The 17722-nt window shown below is 45.7% G+C and overlaps 1 protein-coding gene across 4 annotated transcripts; it reads right to left on the reverse strand.

Annotated features, from left to right (window-relative positions):
- Nucleotides 1-1335: 1335 nt before the first annotated feature.
- Taf12 (TATA-box binding protein associated factor 12) lies at nt 1336-17722 on the reverse strand. Of its 4 annotated transcripts, XM_041652445.1 has the most exons (7): nt 17607-17709; nt 11230-11313; nt 10066-10317; nt 7816-7893; nt 4476-4590; nt 2751-2839; nt 1336-2041 (listed from the first exon to the last, which is right to left on the reverse strand). In XM_041652445.1, exons 2-7 carry the CDS (start codon nt 11299-11301, stop codon nt 2006-2008), a joined length of 642 nt encoding a protein of 213 aa, XP_041508379.1. In that variant the 5' UTR covers nt 11302-11313; nt 17607-17709; the 3' UTR covers nt 1336-2005. The 4 variants fall into 4 exon arrangements, with proteins under 4 accessions (XP_041508379.1, XP_041508381.1, XP_041508382.1 ...); XM_041652447.1 differs by lacking the exon at nt 11230-11313 and having other exon boundaries at nt 17607-17722; XM_041652448.1 differs by lacking the exon at nt 11230-11313 and having other exon boundaries at nt 17537-17668.

Genomic DNA, 17722 nt, shown 5'->3' on the forward strand with positions numbered 1-17722 from the left:
ATGCTTCAATGGCTCCTGTTACTTCTGGACAAAACCCACTCATTGCTGGAACCCGAGACTAGACCTCCCCGTTCCCTCTTCTTTCAGATGTGACTCTAGTCTCTGTCGTATTTATCTTTCTCTGATGGCAGCACACCTGGGTTGTTTTAATTCACTATTGTGGCTCTTGCCTAGTAGCGGCACGAACACAGCGTACAGGGACCTGAACAACCACTCGGTGTGCTAACAGGACGGTAGGACTGAGACAGAGGAAGCCACCTACCTGTCACACAGCTGATCAAGAACTGACATCTGTGAGTACCTCACTTCTGTCCACTGTACTTCCCCAATTGCCTTGTCCCTTTCCGTCCTCGACACAGGTCTCAAGAGTCCTTCAAGCTTCCTTCTTGGCTGCTGGAGTCAGGGCCTTGTCCCTGTCAGGGCGCAGTGTGAGCCTTCTGCTGTCTGTCATTACTGACAGAGCATCCTTTGAGAACATCTCCCAGTGGCAGCAGGCTCTGGGAAGGCCAAATCCTCCAACATCCTCCTCCTGGTGCTAGGCCACAGGCTGAGCTCAGTGTCCATGTGACCAGTGAAGAAGCTGGCTGTCCTTTTGCAGGTGAAACCTCAGCCAAGAACAACAGCGACATCTGAATGATTTTGAGCTGTTCACCCAAGAGATCTACAAACTGTCCCATCTTAGACCAAGCCCCAGGAGGAAGATGACAAAGCAGGGACCAAGAGTAGCTGTGTCTGTGCTGTGGTCCCTAGGTGGAGGGGCAGCCACCCTCCCCAGAGCCCATGGACCCCTCACAATCCACAGGACTGTGCTGGGCATGGGTAGGATGATGCCTTGGGGAGAACATCCTGTGGTCTAGCAGGGCCTGCTTTCCTCTGATGACAGACGCTCAGCAACAGACCGAACCCAAAGCTGTTCACATCCTCCTTCATGATCTTCCACGGAGTTCCAGCCGCAGTCCAAAAGGGCTCTAGAAAGCCTGGTGTGAGGATGTACCCGTAATCAGCACACCGAGAGGTAGAGGCAGGAGGGAGGGATCAAGGATGATGCCAGCCTGGGTTACATGAGAGTTTGCCTCAAAACACCAAAAACAAACAAACAAAAAAAAAAAAAAAAAGGGGGCTGGAGAGATGGCTCAGTGGTTAAGAGCACTGGCTGCTCTTCCAAAGGTCCTGAGTTCAATTCCCAGCAACCACATGGTGGCTCACAACCATCTGTAATGAGGTCTGGTGCCCTCTTCTGGCCTGCAGACATACACACAGACAGAATATTGTATACATAATAAATAAATAAATATTTAAAAAAAAAAAAAAAAAAAAAAAAAAAAAAAAAAAAAAAAGAAAAAAGTCCCAGGGACACTGACATTACCAGAACTAGAATGCTTGTTTATTTCAGAACTAGTTTACCCTGTCTGGTGGCAGAGAAACTGGATTCCAACTCTTGCTAGTTTGTTCCTTCTGAGTAAAACTGAAAAACTTTCTTAAATGTACGGATCGGTGCGGAGCCTCTGCTGCCACCTGCTGACGGCAGCGCTTCAGCCTGGCTGGGCCTGACTGGCATTTTAGAGGCTCTCAGCTGTGCACCGAGTCTTTATTCTGGAAAAGCAAATCAAGTTCATATTCATATAAACACTGACATTACAAAGTACAGGGACTAGGGGAAGGAGCAGACAAACCCGCTACAACCTTGCTAACACTGTCTCACCTAACATGACTGCATATACCGCTCTGCCTACAGTCAATCATTTATAAGACAAACTGGGCCACGTCTTCTCCCGAAGATACACTGCTTCTCTTTGAGACGGCAGGGAAAAGGAACCAGAAGTTGGGGTAGGAGGCTTTATTCTTTTGGCAGATCTTCTCAGTCATTATAGATATTGCTGCACTGTTAATAAAAAATATATGCTTCTCTGTAAAGCATTTAAAAAAAAATCCAAGGATGAGATGGCTGAGGTCTCAGCTCAAGTATCTCCAAATGCATGTCGTCCATTCACTGACTGTCCCTGTGTTATTTCTTCGTTGTTTTCCGGATCAATGCCATTCTCTGAAAGAGGAGAGAAATGAAGAGGGCTCTGAGTCAGAAGCTTTACAGGATATCCAGAGGCCATTAGCAAGTAGCATGGTCGACATTGTAGGAGCAGCATGCGGGGTTGAGAGATGGTCACTGGGCCCATTTCACAGACTGAGAGACTGGCACTGCCCACTATGCCTTCCATATTCACATGAAGCTCCCTTTCCCTAGGGCAGCCATTTAGATTACAACAGAAAGATGCCAGACTTGTCAAGAGGAGGCCAGTACCCCCAGTGGACTAAAGACAGGGATAACTGGTTCTCTATCAGAAATGATGTTCTCACACTGTCAAGAAGGGCAGAGAACAGCAGCTACCACAAGACATAACCCAGAATGTCGGGCAGACCAGCCTGGGTACCTCTCAGCACAAGCCCAGCACACTGCTTTCTCTGCCCTGGGTGGTGTATGTCATTTAAACTGGCTTTTACTAAGGTGTGGGGGCAGGTGGGAATGCCCACAGACGCTCTGCAATCAAGAGCTTTAAGTGAAACTCTCTGGGGCTGAGAGGAAACTGAAAACTCCCCTGCAGCAGCAAGGCACCAGGGAGGCTGTCACTGTGCTGCCTCTGACCTCTGTACAGGGAAGCTGGCTGCACAGGGGATGATACTCCTGGAAGGCAGCTGGCATGCCTGCTCCGAGGTGCAGTTCTAGGGACCAACCCTGGCTGTCCCAGGCTCCTCACCTGTTTGTGAGCTTCTGTGGTGCAAGCTTTTTTGTAGGGTCGGATTTCCTCGGAGCCAAATCCTGGGATCCACATGTTCCACTGGCGCTCTGCAAGGAAGCAGGGGCAGAGCTGGGGTTCCCGCGAGAAGCAATGCAGCTAGGGGCAAGCGGCGCAGGCAGACTGGGCATCCACTGTACAGCCATGGCCTCTCCGAGGCTTCTTCACTGGGCTTGGTGCACACAAGGCAAATACTCTACCAAGTATACCCCAAGTCCTTTAATGTTGGGGGCTGTGGACCCCCAAACCTTGAGTTTCCTATAAACAACTTGTTTTTCTGTGTTGGCAGCTGCTCTGAGCACGAGACCCTCAGGAGTTCCTGATGGCAGGGGATTGGTTTCTGGCGGGTTTAGCTGGGATGTGGCTATCAGTTAAGGATCCCTATATAAGCTGCTCTGGAACACAATAAAGGGGGCATCCTTGTTTCAAGGATGACTCGTGTTTCTGTCCCTCTGTCTTTGCATATGTCAATCTCCAAGCCCTTGCCCGGCTCACGAACTATCCCATAGCTACAGGCATAGTACCATAGTACATGTAGTACAGGTGCTACAAGACCGTAGTACACATAGTAGCACAGATGCTACACTTTAATGCCCCCCATTTGTTTTTGGTTTTCTGAGATAGGGTTTCTCTATAGTTTTGGAACCAATCCTCGAACTCACACTGTAGACCAGGCTGGCCTCAAACTCACAGAGACCCACTTGTCTTTGACTCCTGAGTGCTGGAATTAAAAGCATGCACCACCACTGCCCAGCAACATAGAAGTGCTTGAGTTTTCTTTTTTGTTGTTTGTTTTTTGTTTGTTTGTTTTTCGAGACAGGATTTCTCTATGCAGCCCTAGCTGTCATGGAAATTACTCTGTAGACCAAGCTAGCCTCGAACTCACAGAGATTCGCCTGCCTTTGCCTCCTGAGTCCAAGTGCTGGAATTAAAGGCGTGCACCACAACTAACTGGCTATAAAATTTATTTTACTCTGGACAGACCAACTACTTAAAACAAATAGAAACTGTGTGTATTACGTATGTGTATGTGTGTGCACAGATATACATGTCCCTGTGGATCTGGGCCAGAAGACACTTGGTGTCCTCCTCTAACTTTTCACTTTCTCCCAGGGCAGAGTCTGTCACAGAACATGGGACACTGCCTTCCAGTTAGGCTGCTTGTCAGCAAGCCCCAGTCATCCTCTTGTTTACCTGTCCTAGAACTGAGATTACAGGCGTGCACAACCATAACTTTTTTGGCTTCTTTTTTCGAGACAGGGTTTCTCTGTGGTTTTGGAGCCTGTCCTGGAACTAGCTCTTGTAGACCAGACTGGCCTTGAAGTGCTGGGATTAAAGGTGTGCACCTCCACCGCCCAGTTTACTTTAGTGACTTTATCACGTTACAGTTAATGCACATAAATGTTATGTGACTAACTCATGTTTAGCTGTAGAATGTGCTATTTTTTCCAGTTTATGAACATAATCTGTACTTCTCATAGTTTCCTGCAAGTATCCTCACTTTATGAAAAGAGAGACAGACTCTCAAAAATCAAGCAGAAAGGATAAGGTGGTCCCAGGGGGCATCCCATACCACAAAGCTTTCTCTCCTCTATTTGAATGGTAAAGGTCTGGTTGTGGCCTGAGGGTTTCTCTGACCTTTGCCCTGACAGTCCTCATGGACAGGGGAGAAATGAGACCACGTACCTAGATGCAGCTGGACATCTTTAACCTCCAGGGTGCTGGACTTGCGATGCCGAGCAAGCTGGCAGGCTGCTGTCACTACACTCTCGATGAAATCATCAGCGATCTGTAGCAGCATCTGTAGAGGGGAATGGCGGAGAGTAACCATGCCATTGGCAGGGCAGGCTCCTGTTTTGAGGACAACTGTGTGCTTCCTGAACCACATATTTAGTCAGGCTTGCGCTCGCGCTCTCTCTCTCTCCTTCCTCCTTCCTTTTTAATAATTAACTTTATTTTATGTTCATTGGTTTGAAGGTGTCAGACTCCCTGGAACTGGAGTTACAGACAGTTGTGAGCTGCCATGTGGGTGCTGGGTATTGAACCTGGGTCCAATGCTCTTAACCACTGAGCCATCTCTGCAGCCCCTAGCCAGGTTTCTATTAGTAGGTCTGGAATGAGGAACTGGACTAGTGTGGATGAGGGAGGTCAGGATGTCCTTTCTCCTCAGGTGAGATCGACTGACACAGCCACTACTCTTGTGTTTCTTCTTAACCTTCCTTTCCTTTTCTCTCTCTCTCTGGTTTTTGTTTCGTTTGATTTTTTTTTTTTTTTTTTTTTTTTTTTGGCTTTTCAAGACAGGGTTTCTCAGTAGCTTTGGAGCCTGTCCTGGAACTAGTTCTTGTAGACCTGGCTGGCCTCGAACTCACAGAGATCCGCCTGTCTCTGCCTCCCGAGTGCTGGGATTAAAGGCGTGTGCCACCACCGCCCGGCTTGGTTTGGTTTTTTGCAACAGGGTTTCTCTGAGTAGCTTTGGAGTCTGTCCTGGAACTCATTCTTAGTCCAGGCTGGCCTTGAACTCACAGAGATCTGCCTGCAGAGTGCTGGGATTAAAGGCACGTGCCACCATCGCCTGGTGCTCTTTCCTGTACACCTCTGTACAGAGAACCCTGCCTCACCCTCACCTCCCTCCCCCCCCCCAAAAAAAAATTTGATGCCCGATTCTGCACTACTGTCACATGAAAGACCTGGTATTTCTATTCTTTTGTTTGTTTTTTTGAGACATGCCTGGCTATTTGTGTTTTTGAGATAGGGTATCACTATGTAACCACTATTCGCCTGGATCTTGTGTAGACTGGACTGGTTTTGAAATCACTATAGGCTTTCCTCTGCCTCCCAAGTGCTGGGATAAAGGCATGTGCTGCCACACATTTATGTGTTCCTAGGAGAACAGAAGAGGATGTCAGATCCTCTGGAATCAGGAGTTACCAGTGTTTGTGAGTTGTCTGCCATGAATGCTGAGAACCAAACTTGGGTCCTCTATAAGAACAGCAAGTGCTCTTAATTGCTAACCCATTTCTCCAGAGCCTCAATCATTAAAAAAAAAATTGTGTGTGTGTGTGTCTGCTAGCGCACGCACCTGAAGAAACATCAAGTATTCTCTACCTCAGCCTGCTCCTGTGAGGCAATGGACCTGGACTTAGCCTTTCTCAGCAAACTCTAGCAGTCCACAATTCTCTGCTTCTTGTAGATGACCAGCCTCCTACACTGCTGCTGGGATCGGATTGCTAGTCTTCAAAATTGTGCAAGAAGTACTCTTAAGGGGGCTGGAGAGATGGCTCAGAGGTTAAGAGCATTGCCTGTTCTTCCAAAGGTCCTGAGTTCAATTCCCAGCAACCACATGGTGGCTCACAACCATCTGTAATGAGGTCTGGTGCCCTCTTCTGGCCAGCAGGCATACACACAGACAGAATATTGTATACATAATAAATAAATATTTAAAAAAAAAAAAAAAAAGAAGTACTCTTAACAGCCCAGTCATCACTTCCCCAGGCCTTTGTCCCCAGCCTTTAAAGGAAGATGCTGAGACTAAGACCAACCTATTCACGCTGTGTAATAAGATAGCAGGAGATGGGACTCAGCCTTCAAGGTCAAGTTCTAATCCTGAAGCCTTTTTATTTTTAAAGTGATGTATATTAGTGTTTTGCCTGCATGTACGGATGTGACCACATACTATGACTACATGGGAGACAAAGAAAGGCACTAGATGACCTGGAACTTGAGTTATGGATAGTGGTGCTGGAAACCAAACCTGAGGCCCTGTAGGAAAGTACTCTTGGCTGGCTGGTGGTGGCACACACTTTTATTCCCTGCACTTAGGTGGCAGAGACAGGCAGATCTGTGAGTTCAAGGTCAGCCTGGTCTACAGAGCAAGTTCTAGGACAGGCTCCAAAGCCACAGAGAAACTCTATCTCAAAAAATCAAAAAGAGAAATAAAAAAAAAAAAGAAAAGGGGCTGGAGAGATGGCTCAGAGGTTAAGAGCACTGACTGCTCTTCCAGAGGTCCTGAGTTCAATTCCCAGCAACAACATGGTGGCTTACAGCCATTTATAATGAGACCTGGGGCCCCCTTCTGGCTTGCAGGCACACGTGGAAGGAATACTATACACATAATATAATAAATAAATAAATATTTAAAAAAAAAGAAAAAGATTAAAATTCGTATTTGTCAACACTAAATCTCTGCCCCCTTTAAAAAGCTATTTATTTGGCTTCTCAAAACACTGTTTCTCTGCATAGCCCTGGCTGTCCTAAAACTCACTCTGTAGATCAGGCTGGCCTCGGACTCAGAGATTCCCCGTTCCTGCCTCCCTAGTGCTATGATTAAAGGCATGCATCACCACCAGTCCCTATATAAAAATATATTTTTATTTTAAAAAACTTTTCAAAAAGCTTTATGTTTACAAATATTTTGTCTGCACATACATACATGAACCATGTGTGTGCATGTACCTGTGTAAGTCAGAAGAAAGCATCAGAATCCTTGAACTGGACTTACGAATTAATGTGAGGTACTATGGGCTGGAGAGATGGCTCAGTGGTTAAGAGCACTAACTGATCTTCCAGAGGTCCTGAGTTCGATTCCCAGCAACCACATGGTGGCTCATAGCCATCTATAATGAGACCTGGCGCTCCCTTCTGGCATGCGGGGCACACATGGAAGGAATGCTGTACACATAATAAATAAATAAATAAATAAATATTTTTTTTAAAAAAAAATGTGAGGTACTATATGGTTGCTGGGAATTGAAACTGTGTCCTCTGCAAGAGCAGGTGCTCTTAACTCCAGGCCCATATTTTTATTTTTTATTTGTGTTTTGTCTGCATGTATGTCCATATTATGGTGCTGGATCCCCTGGAACTGGAGTTACAGTTGTGAGAAATCATGGGAGTGTTGGGAATTGAACCCAGGCCCTCTGGAAGAGCAGCCAGTGTTCTTAACCAGTGAGCCATCACCCCATCTCCCCCAAGTCTCCACTCTTAACTACCATGCTGTTATCATCTTTGGTACCCAGATGCAACTTACCTCCTCCACATCTTCATCCAGCTGCTCATTAGGATCCACCTCTCTGACTAAGTCTTGTAATTTCTTCTTGGTTAGTACCTAAAGTGAATTGGGGGGAAGAGTTTTCGTAAGCATCAAGGACACAAACTTTATTACCCTCTAAAGAAGACAGGCTGTCAAGTTGTTTAGTTCTAGCTCCCAGACAGCCCTCCCTGGTGGTACAGCTGCAAAAGTACTCAAGGACAAGAGGCAAGAGTGGTTTGGAGGTGAGGTCAGCACCTGACTGTCAGGCATTTTATTCAACTTTATCTTTCTCACTATTCTTCCCTGCTCTGCACAGAGCAGTCTGCAATTGTCGGAACACCAGATCACCGTACACTGTGCCCTTGATCAGTTGTCTTAAGATGTGTTCTTTCTTCCTACACGTTCAGGCTATGGTTCTCTTTTCTGAGGTGTCTCCTAGCCTACCCGGGGAAAAGGACCCACATGCCCTTCAGCTCTTCTGTCACTCTGCAGATTTGTACATCAACCCATATCTGATTTAGAAGGCTAAGGGATTGAGCCAGGTGTGATGGCACACACCTTTAATCCCAGCGCTTGGGAGACAGGCAGACAGATTCTGAGTTCAAGTCCAGTCTTGTCTACAGAATGAGTTACAGGACAGCCAGGGCTAGACAGAGGAACATCTCCACCCAAGAAAAAAAAGGCTAACAGTTCTGAGGGTGACCAAAAGTGGTCATCTCTGTACACCTAAATAATAGTAAGTAGCTGAAGGTATCACCCCCTTTTCTAAAGAGAGTCATGTTACATCTAGATAACATTAAAACGTGATGGGGGAGCTGAAGATTCAGTTTGGTTGTAGATTGCTTGCCTAGCTTGAAGTCCAGCTATAGATCCCTAGAATCACAGATAGAAAAAAACACTAAATCTAAGTGAAACAAGTATCTGGGCTTTTGTGTCCTCCTACCCCTCCTACCTACATCACTATGTAGACCAGGCTGCCTCTGCCTCCCAAGTCCTGGGATTAAAGACTTCTCTTTACAGTTATTTAGTGGTGCATGTGTGCGCGCGCAAGCACACGAACGACAATGCACATACGTGGAAGAGGTTAACTTGAGGAATTAGAATCTCTTCTTCCACTATCTAGATTTGGGGATTGAACTCAGATTATCAAGATTGGCAGCGAGGGCCTTTACTGACTGAGTCTTCTTGCTAGCCCTCAAGTTTTCTGAGGCAGGACCCATAACTGGTTTTGTAGCAGAGGAAGAGGAATCCTGTGGAAGGTGTGAGCCACCTTGCTCTTCTATAGTGGCCTCCATAGTCAACACAGGCTGGACTCTATTCAGCCAACCCTTCCACAAGCAATTCAGTTAGTCCTCCTGTCCACTCCCTTGAACGTCTCCTCATCCATTGTATTCAGCCTACAAGATCCAAGGCTTTGTCTTTCTTTTGGTTTTCAGAGACAGGGTTTCTCTATGTGATATCCATGGCTATCCTGTAGACCAGGCTGGCCTTGAACTCAGAGATCCACCTGCCTCTGCCTCCCAGCTTTATACTTCTTTTCTTGTTGCTCTCTCTGGAAGGTGGAATCAGAGTCACAGGTACAAAGAGTAGAACAGATTTCAGAATCACTGCAGAAATGAATGGCAGCAGTAAGATAAACCATTAGAAGGAACAACTGAACACTCTTATTTTAGGACTAGGAACCCATGTATTATATAGATAACTCATAAAATATCTGCCATTGTCGAGTGTGGTAGCTCACTCCTGTAATCCCAACCCTGGGGAGCATGAGGCAGGAAGATTGCCCGTGACTTTGATGCTGCTTGGGGCCACATCTTTGAGTTCTAGTCACCCCAGGCTATACTAAAACCCCAGCCACATGTTCTTTGAAAGTTTGTTATTACATACACACACAGTCATATATAACAGAGCAAAAACTGATACTCATAGACAATTAAATAAAAATGCTATCCCAGAGAGCAAAACCCTTTTTCTTTATTTTATTCTATTTTTGTTTGTTTGTTTGTTTGTTTGTTGTTTGAGACAGGGTTTCTCTGTAGCTTTTGAGCCTGTCCTGGAACTAGCTCTTGTAGACTGGGCTGGCCTCAAACTCACAGAGATCCACCTGCCTCTGCCTCCTGAGTGCTGGGATTAAATTTGTGGGCCACCACCATCTAGTTTGGGAAAGACCTTTTTCAACAGAGAGCATGAGCACTACCTCTGTGCCTCACAGGTGCAATGTCACAAAGAAGGAGAGCTAAGAGGTACCTGATTGTTTTCAGGGCTAAGACGACCGCCTGTCCCAGGAGTGCCTGGTATCTTTACCACAGTGGTGCTATTGGCCATGGAGCCTTGTGGAGGGGTGCTGGCTGGCTCTGGTTTTATAGATGAAAAATTGGAGAGGTTGATTAGGGCTGAGGGGCCAAACTGGTTCATAATCTGCCGAGCTTTGGACTTCAGCTCATAGAGCTTATCAAGATCCTGTTTCTTTTTGGAGCTGTGAGGACCAAGGCCAATCAACTGGAGAAGGAAAACAGACAGCAGAGTTACTCTAGAGACACCTGCAGTAATGTATGCATTTTGAAAGTAACATGAGATCTGTCAGACTTGAGTCGTCTGTGTGTCCAGGAGGGTGACTACTTGATATTGACATTAAAATGGAGGGGATGAAGAATGTTCACTGCTCTCACCTGGTTTTGGAAATCATCTTGTCTCCAAAATCGAAATGAAATAGTTCACAAAATTAAGTAAAGAAAAAAGTAAATGAGGGCTGGAGAGATGGCTCAGAGGTTAAGAGCATCGCCTGCTCTTCCAAAGGTCCTGAGTTCAATTCCCGGCAACCACATGGTGGCTCACAACCATCTGTAATGGAGTCTGGTGCCCTCTTCTGGCCTTCGGGCATACACACAGACAGAATATTGTATACATAATAAATAAATATTTTTTTTAAAAAAAGAAAAAAGTAAATGAAATGAGAAATCTTATTTACAAAAATAATCTAGAATAAGCAAGACATTTTGAGGGATTCATACAAGTAAACAGACAGAATACTAGGTTAAGTACTTACATGCATGGTTTTTTTAAGTAGGAAATAATGTTAAATTCAATCACACACTTAAAACTCAGTCACAAAGCTTAAGAAAACGATTAGTTCATTATCAAAACATGAAGCATCTCAAAACATGCTTAAGTCCAAGGCAGGGGTCTGTCCAATAAAGACCACTTTTAGCAACTGTAAAAGCTCTGCTTTACTATAAAGAACTTTCCCCCTGTGTTTTAGCAATCTTCAACACATGCTGAGACCATCGCCTAAAGCAGCTGCAAGCCCTAAAGCTTACAGCCATAAGGCCGACTCTGTGAACATTGGCTGAGGTGTCAAGACCAGAAGCACATTCACCAAGTTCTGCCCACAGTGGCCTCAAGTTTACTTACTGCTATCTGAGTGTCTAGATCTTTAATTACATCAGCAACAGCTGTAAGCCCGGTGTAATGAGAGCCAGCCATTTCAAAAGCTACCTGTAAACAAATAACTAGCATCAAGTACCACCCCGGCCACGGAAGTATACCAGTTGTGTGGCATGGTGCAACTCCAACCAGGATTTAGCTGAAGATGCAAGCTGGTGGTAGAGAGCTTGTCTAGTATATGTGAGGCCCTGGGCTTCATAACTCCATCAAGACAGGATTGCAAAGTCAGGCATGCCAAGCTGGGCAGTGGTGGTCCCTGTCTTAATTCAAGCACTTGGGAGGCAAGGTGATCTCTGTGAGTTCAAGGCCAGCCTGGTCTACAAAGGGAGTTCCAGGACAGCCAGGGCTACACAGAGAAACCCTGTCTCGAAAAAAACAAAAATCTACCCCTCCTCTCCCGCTCTCTGCCTCTACTCATCACAGGAGCAGAAACATTCAAAGCATGTCTGCTGCTGGGAGGCAGTGGAACTCACAGACCCACTTGCCTCTGCCTCCCAAGTGCTGGGATTAAAGGTGTGTCCATCACTTCCAGCAGCAAAAATCAGTATATTAAAAAGGTCTACCCCATCTTGGTATTAATTCATTACACTACGCCGGGCGGTGGTGGCGCACACCTTTAATCCCAGCACTCGGGAGGCAGAGGCAGGCGGATCTCTGTGAGTTCGAGACCAGCCTGGTCTACAATAGCTAGTTCCAGGACAGGCTCCAAAACCACAGAGAAACCCTGTCTCGAAAAACCAAAAAAAATAAAAAATAATTCATTACACTACCCAATGTATTACGAGCATTCTTTTTTGTTTGATTTCTTATTTTTGTTCTTGTTGTTTTTAGATAGGATCTCACTCTACCCCATGATGCTCTGGAATTTACTATGGAACTAAGCTTCTGGACAATCTTCCTGCTTTAGCCTCTCAAATGCTGGTATTATAGGGCAGCATCACAGGACCCAGCTCTTTTCTGAGACAGTCTTTATGGACTCCTGGCTCATCTGATACTTGCTGGTTGTCTCAACTGGCTTTGAATCTGGGGTGATGCTCCTGTCTCATCCCTCCCCACTCCAATTACTAAGGTTACAGATGTGGATCACCATGCCTGACTTCTGTAATCATTTTTATAACTAAAGATTTTTTTCTGTTCTATTTATTTCTTCTTTTATGTTGGGGAAGGGACAGGCATGTGTCACAGTGAATATAGAGGTCAGAGGACAACTTGAAGGAGTTGGTTCTCTCATTTCACCATGGTGGTTAAGACTGGTGGCAAGCACTTTTGTCCTCTGAGGTATCTCACTGGCCCTAATGACTGGAGTTGTTTTTTTTTTTTTTTTTTTTTTTTTTTTTTTGGTTTTTCGAGACAGGGTTTCTCTGTGGTTTTGGAGCCTGTCCTGGAACTAGCTCTTGTAGACCAGGCTGGTCTCGAACTCACAGAGATCCGCCTGCCTCTGCCTCCCGAGTGCTGGGATTAAAGGCGTGCGCCACCACCGCCCGGCTGGAGTTGTTTTTGAGGGTTTTTATATTGTGTTGTTTAAAGGAAGAGATTGGATATTTAAATCAGGGAATGATACTTTGCCTGGCATGTATGAGGTTATGGGTTTTATCTTCTGCACAGGAAGGAACAGAGGGAGGAAGATGCCGGCAATCTCAGCTACTTGAAAAACCAGGCAGGAACATCACTTGGGTCCTGCTGTTCAAGGGTAGCATAGGTTACAAAGTAAGATCCATCTCAAAGAATAAAAATAAAGACCTGAACCGGGCGGTGGTGGCGCATACCTTTAATTCCGGCACTCGGGAGGCAGAGACAGGCAGATCTCTGAGTTCGAGGCTAGCCTGGTCTACAAGAGCTAGTTCCAGGACACGCTCTAAAACTACAGCGAAACCCTGTCTCGAAAAACCAAATAAATAAATAAATATTAAAATAAAATAAACACAGGCATGGTGGTAAATGCCTATATCCCAGCACTTTTGAGTGTGGAGGCAAGAAGTTCAAGGTAGACTCTCTCTCTCTCTCTCTCTCTCTCTCTCTCTCTCTCACAGGGTTTGTCTGTGCGACAGCCCTAACTGGCCTGCAACTAGCTCTGTAAACCAGGCTAGCCTTGAACTCACAGAGATCCTCCTGCCTCTGCCCCCAAAGTGCTGGGATCAAAGGCGTGCACCACCACAGCCTGGTGTAGTTTAAGATAATCTTGAGCTACTTACAGAGTCAGGTCAAGGCTAGCCTGGGCTACAGGAGACAGTGTGGAAAGAGTTCAAGGTCAGCCAGAGCTGTTACACAGAAAAATCCTGCCTCAGAAGAAAAAAGAGGGGGCTGGAGAGATGGCTCAGAGGTTAAGAGCATTGCCTGCTCTTCCAGAGGTCCTGAGTTCAATTCCCAGCAACCACATGGTGGCTCACAACCATCTGTAATGAGGTCTGGTGCCCTCTTCATGTCCAGCAGGCATACAAACAGACAGAACACTGTATACATAATAAATAAATTAATTAAAAAAATAAAATCATAAGTAAAAATTTAAAAAAAGCCACCCCATAAACACACACACACACACACACACACGCACACGCACACGCACACCCACACCCAGAAAAAAAAAAAAAAAAAAAAAAAAAAAAAAAAAAAAAAGAAGAAAAAAGAGGGGAGAGGGTGTGAAGAAAAGAGAAATGGCAACGGCAAATAGTCGCAGGTGTCTTGTAGGAGGCGCCGTGGAAAACTCAAGTCAAGTGAGCTAGGTGCTGTCTTTGACCCTAGTTCTACGTCTCTTTTAGCAGCTGAATCAATGCAAATTCTAAAGTCCCTTCAAGCTTCAACAATTAAGTCCATATGTGAATATTTCAAAATGTATTGTCCTAATACACCTGATTGACAGTATAGAACAAACTGCTGATGTTGAGTTAGGGATGTAGCTGTTGGGAGAGAGCTTGCCTAGCATATGTGAGGCCTGGGCTGGATACCCAGAGCCACATAATCTTGGATCTCGGAGCTAGAATCTAGCCTGGTCTACACAGGGTTCCAGGAAAAGCCTGGACTTGGAAATACCCTGTCTCAATGCCCCTTCCCAATAATGAGGTATATATGAAGCTTTGGCTTCCCAAATCCTTCCGCAGCTTTGTGAGCCTTTCTCTGTGTTCCTGCTGTGTCTCCTATTAGTGGAAGCCTTAAAACACAACAGTACCAGCTAAGCTACTGAGAAAATAATACTTTCCAGTATGTTAACCCTTCTTTTTCTTAAAAAACAAAACAAAACAATAAACCCACCACTCAATGGTGGCCCATGACATTAGTCACAGCACCCGGGAGGCAGAGGCAAATGGAACTGTGTGAGATTGAGGTCACTTTGGTCTACAGAGTGAGTCCCAGGACTGCCTGTAGCACTACTAATAAAAAAACCATAGACAGATAAATATTGGGGTACAACCTGAAGACCAGAAAATCAAAGCAGCTAGCCACTGGCTCTTACCGCTACCTCTGTACAAAAATGGTGATCCTGCCTCCAGGAATCCTCAGAATGAGAATGAAACCTGTCTCCTCCCATTTTATAATCTCTCTAGTGCTGGGATTAAAGGCGTGCACCACTACTACCTGGTTTTATGGCAAACTAGTGTGGCTACTGGGATTAAAGGTGTGTGCCACCACTGACTGGTCTGTACGGCTGATCACTGCAGCTGTTTTACTCTCTGATCTTCAGGCAAGCTTTATTTATTAAAATACAAATTAAATATCACTACACAGAGAAACCCTGTCTTGAAAACTAACCAAGCCCAGTGGTGGTGGCACACACCTTCAGTCCCAGCACTCGGGAGACAGAGACAGGCAGATCTGTGAGTTCAAAGCCAGCTTGGTCTACATAGTAAGTACCAGGACAGGCTCCAAAGTTACACAGAAACCCTGTCTCGAAAAACAAAAACAAACAAAAAACAAAAGAAAGAAGAAAAAAAGAAAAATCAACCAACCAACCAAACAACAACAACAAAAAAAACCCAAACCTTTTTTTCCTTTATTTATTTAGTGTGTCTGTGCACAAGTGGTAGGAGGGTTATTTGGGGAATTGGTTCTCTCCTTCCACCTTGTAGGCTGCAGGATCATCAGCCCTGGTGGCCATCACCTTTACCAGAAGAACCAACCATCTCATTTGACTTTTTTTTTTTTTTTGAGACACAGTCTCATGTTGACATTGAACCCCTGATCTTCCTGCCTCCACCTCTAAAATAATGGGATTGCAGGCAAGCACCAAGACACCTGCTATGTCAATCTGAGTCCACAACATCTAGTGTGTGCAAGAAAGTTAATTTGATGTAGCCCTAATTTTCAAGAAATCAAGTACATCATACTCTATTGTAAGGAAAGAATCTATAAATGTTCCTTTTTCTTTTTCTATCTTGAATGTCTATGCTTCCGTGAAAGTACAGGAATTAGGTTTCACATAAGACACTACATAAGTATCCTAATAGTATCTATTGACATTAAAAGAAATTAAGTTGGGTGTGGTGGAGCATCCTTTAATCCCAGCACTCTAAAGGCCGGTGAATCTCTGGAGTTTGAGGCCAGCCTGATCTACATATCAATTTCCAGGCTGTGAGGAGCTAAAAGGTTGGAGGAGGGGCGGGGTGAAGGAGGAAGGAGTGCTTTCATTCGGTGGCAGGCTTTGTATAACTATTCTATTTTGTTGACTTATAAAAGTTCAAGAAAGTTTTAGAGGCACATCTGGGGCTAAATCACTCTGTACTATGCCATTTACGGCAAAGTTTTCGACCTCTTTGGACATATTTACATTGGCGCTAACAATACTTAACTGTGATAATGAATTGATGGGATACATGTATGTGCTTTAAATTGCAGGGTGTGGTGGTGTACACCTTTAATCACAGCACTTGGAAGGCAGAGGCAGGTGGATGTCTAAATTCGAGGCCACCCCTGTCTAGAGCTCAAGTTCCAGGACAGCCAGAGTAACAAAGAGAAACCATGTCTCAAATTCAGAACAAAACAGAAAGTGCTCAGGTTGTGCCTGACTCATCTGAGTAGGTTTCGGTCATGGATATATGAAGGGAAGTGGCTGGCTCCAAGTCACTCTTCTAGAAGCAATCCCTAGCAAAGGTTCCTGATAAAAATATAGGCCACACTTATTTAAAAATATGTAAAATGTATTTTACTTAAAGGCTCACTTACGACATTTACTGTATCTTAGGTCGATGCCATAGTAGTAACCAAAGTATTAGAATCTGTAAAAACCATCCTTCTGAGTTTGAGGGTAGAGATTCCAAAAGCCTTTATTCAAGTAATCTGAACCCAGCCCCTCCTGATGCTGCACACAGAAGAGCACTGAATAACCTAAGAATTGGCTCACCACGACCCTAATCCCTCTTTGGGGCCTCCTTTCCTTAAATGTCAAAGAATTCAAAGTGAGCTTTTGCTGTCCTTCCATCTATGACAGTTGGCTTGTGGTAGAGAGGTCTGGGCTCAACAAGGCTGAATGGAAGGGGGCTTAAGGCACTTCCCAAGTACATAACTGAGTTCCAACTGCTTCCAACTTCACATCCGATTTACAACAATGAAGGAGAGAAACGAAGACATTCATGTGGGTTTTCTAGATTGAGTATCTAACACAAGAAAAGCCTAACTGCAAAGAGCCAAGTAGGCAGCGCCAAGAAGTCCTTCCCCGAATGTATCTTTTATCCCTCTGGGTTCAGAGAACAGATCGCTAAATCTTTTCAAACCTCTGTCCCTTAAAGGCTGATCTCCCAGCCACGACCCCTTAGATCCTCCACTTTTAAGAGCTCGGGTCCTCACAGCCCTGTCCCTTCAGGAATTCTTGAGTCCGAAAGCCCCGATCCCGTCCCAATAGTGGACCCAATCCTCACTGCCCGTTTCCATTCCCTCCCAAAGACAAGTCTTCGCTGCTCGCTTCTGCCTCTCCGGTTCCCAAGTCTTTGCTGCCCTGTTTCTGAATCTTCAGGAGCTGGGACTTTGCTGTCCCGCTACTGTCTCTTAGGAGCCCGAGTCCTCTCGCTGCTCCACTTTTACCTCTCTGGAGCCCGTATCTTCACACCCCGTTTCGTTCCTACTCTCGCCTCCTAAAAAGTACAGGTCCTCACCATCCTGTCCCTCTCAGGCGGCTTTCCCTCAGGTGCTGCAGAACTCAAATACCTTCTCGTTCCCTAAGTCTCGTTCGGAGCCCGAGTCCCCAACAGCCGCTGCTTCTGCGAGCCCGAACCCCTCAAGTCCCATCCCGAGAGCCTGGCTCCTCACAGCCCCGTCTCTTCCACAACCTAGTTCTTCCAGCACTGACCCGCTGTGGGTCTGGGTCCTGACGCCCTCCTCCCGCTCTTCGTCCTCAACTGCCAGGGCCCAAGACTCACAGGCAGCAGCGTCTATCTCCCCATGATATGCGGAGACTGCCCCAGTGAAGCTTTCGTCTCAGCAGCCGGTCCGACTGCGCGGCCCTCCCCAAGCACTTCCGGCACCGCTCCCCGCC

This window comes from Microtus oregoni, unplaced genomic scaffold (genome assembly GCF_018167655.1).
Source record: "Microtus oregoni isolate MIOR12 unplaced genomic scaffold, Mior012 000005F_ref0000423, whole genome shotgun sequence".
Taxonomy (NCBI): domain Eukaryota; kingdom Metazoa; phylum Chordata; class Mammalia; order Rodentia; family Cricetidae; genus Microtus; species Microtus oregoni.

Bases quoted from the DNA above. Each gene is read 5' to 3' on its own strand.
- Taf12 (XM_041652445.1), bottom strand. From the start codon at position 11,301: ATGGCTGGCTCTCATTACACCGGGCTTACAGCTGTTGCTGATGTAATT. The intron at 10,318-11,229 runs GTAAGTAAACTT...TTCCTTCTCCAG, and splicing joins ATCTAGACACTCAGATAGCA to TTGATTGGCCTTGGTCCTCA. The intron at 7,894-10,065 runs GTACCTCTTAGC...AATTCACTTTAG, and splicing joins TTAGCCCTGAAAACAATCAG to GTACTAACCAAGAAGAAATT.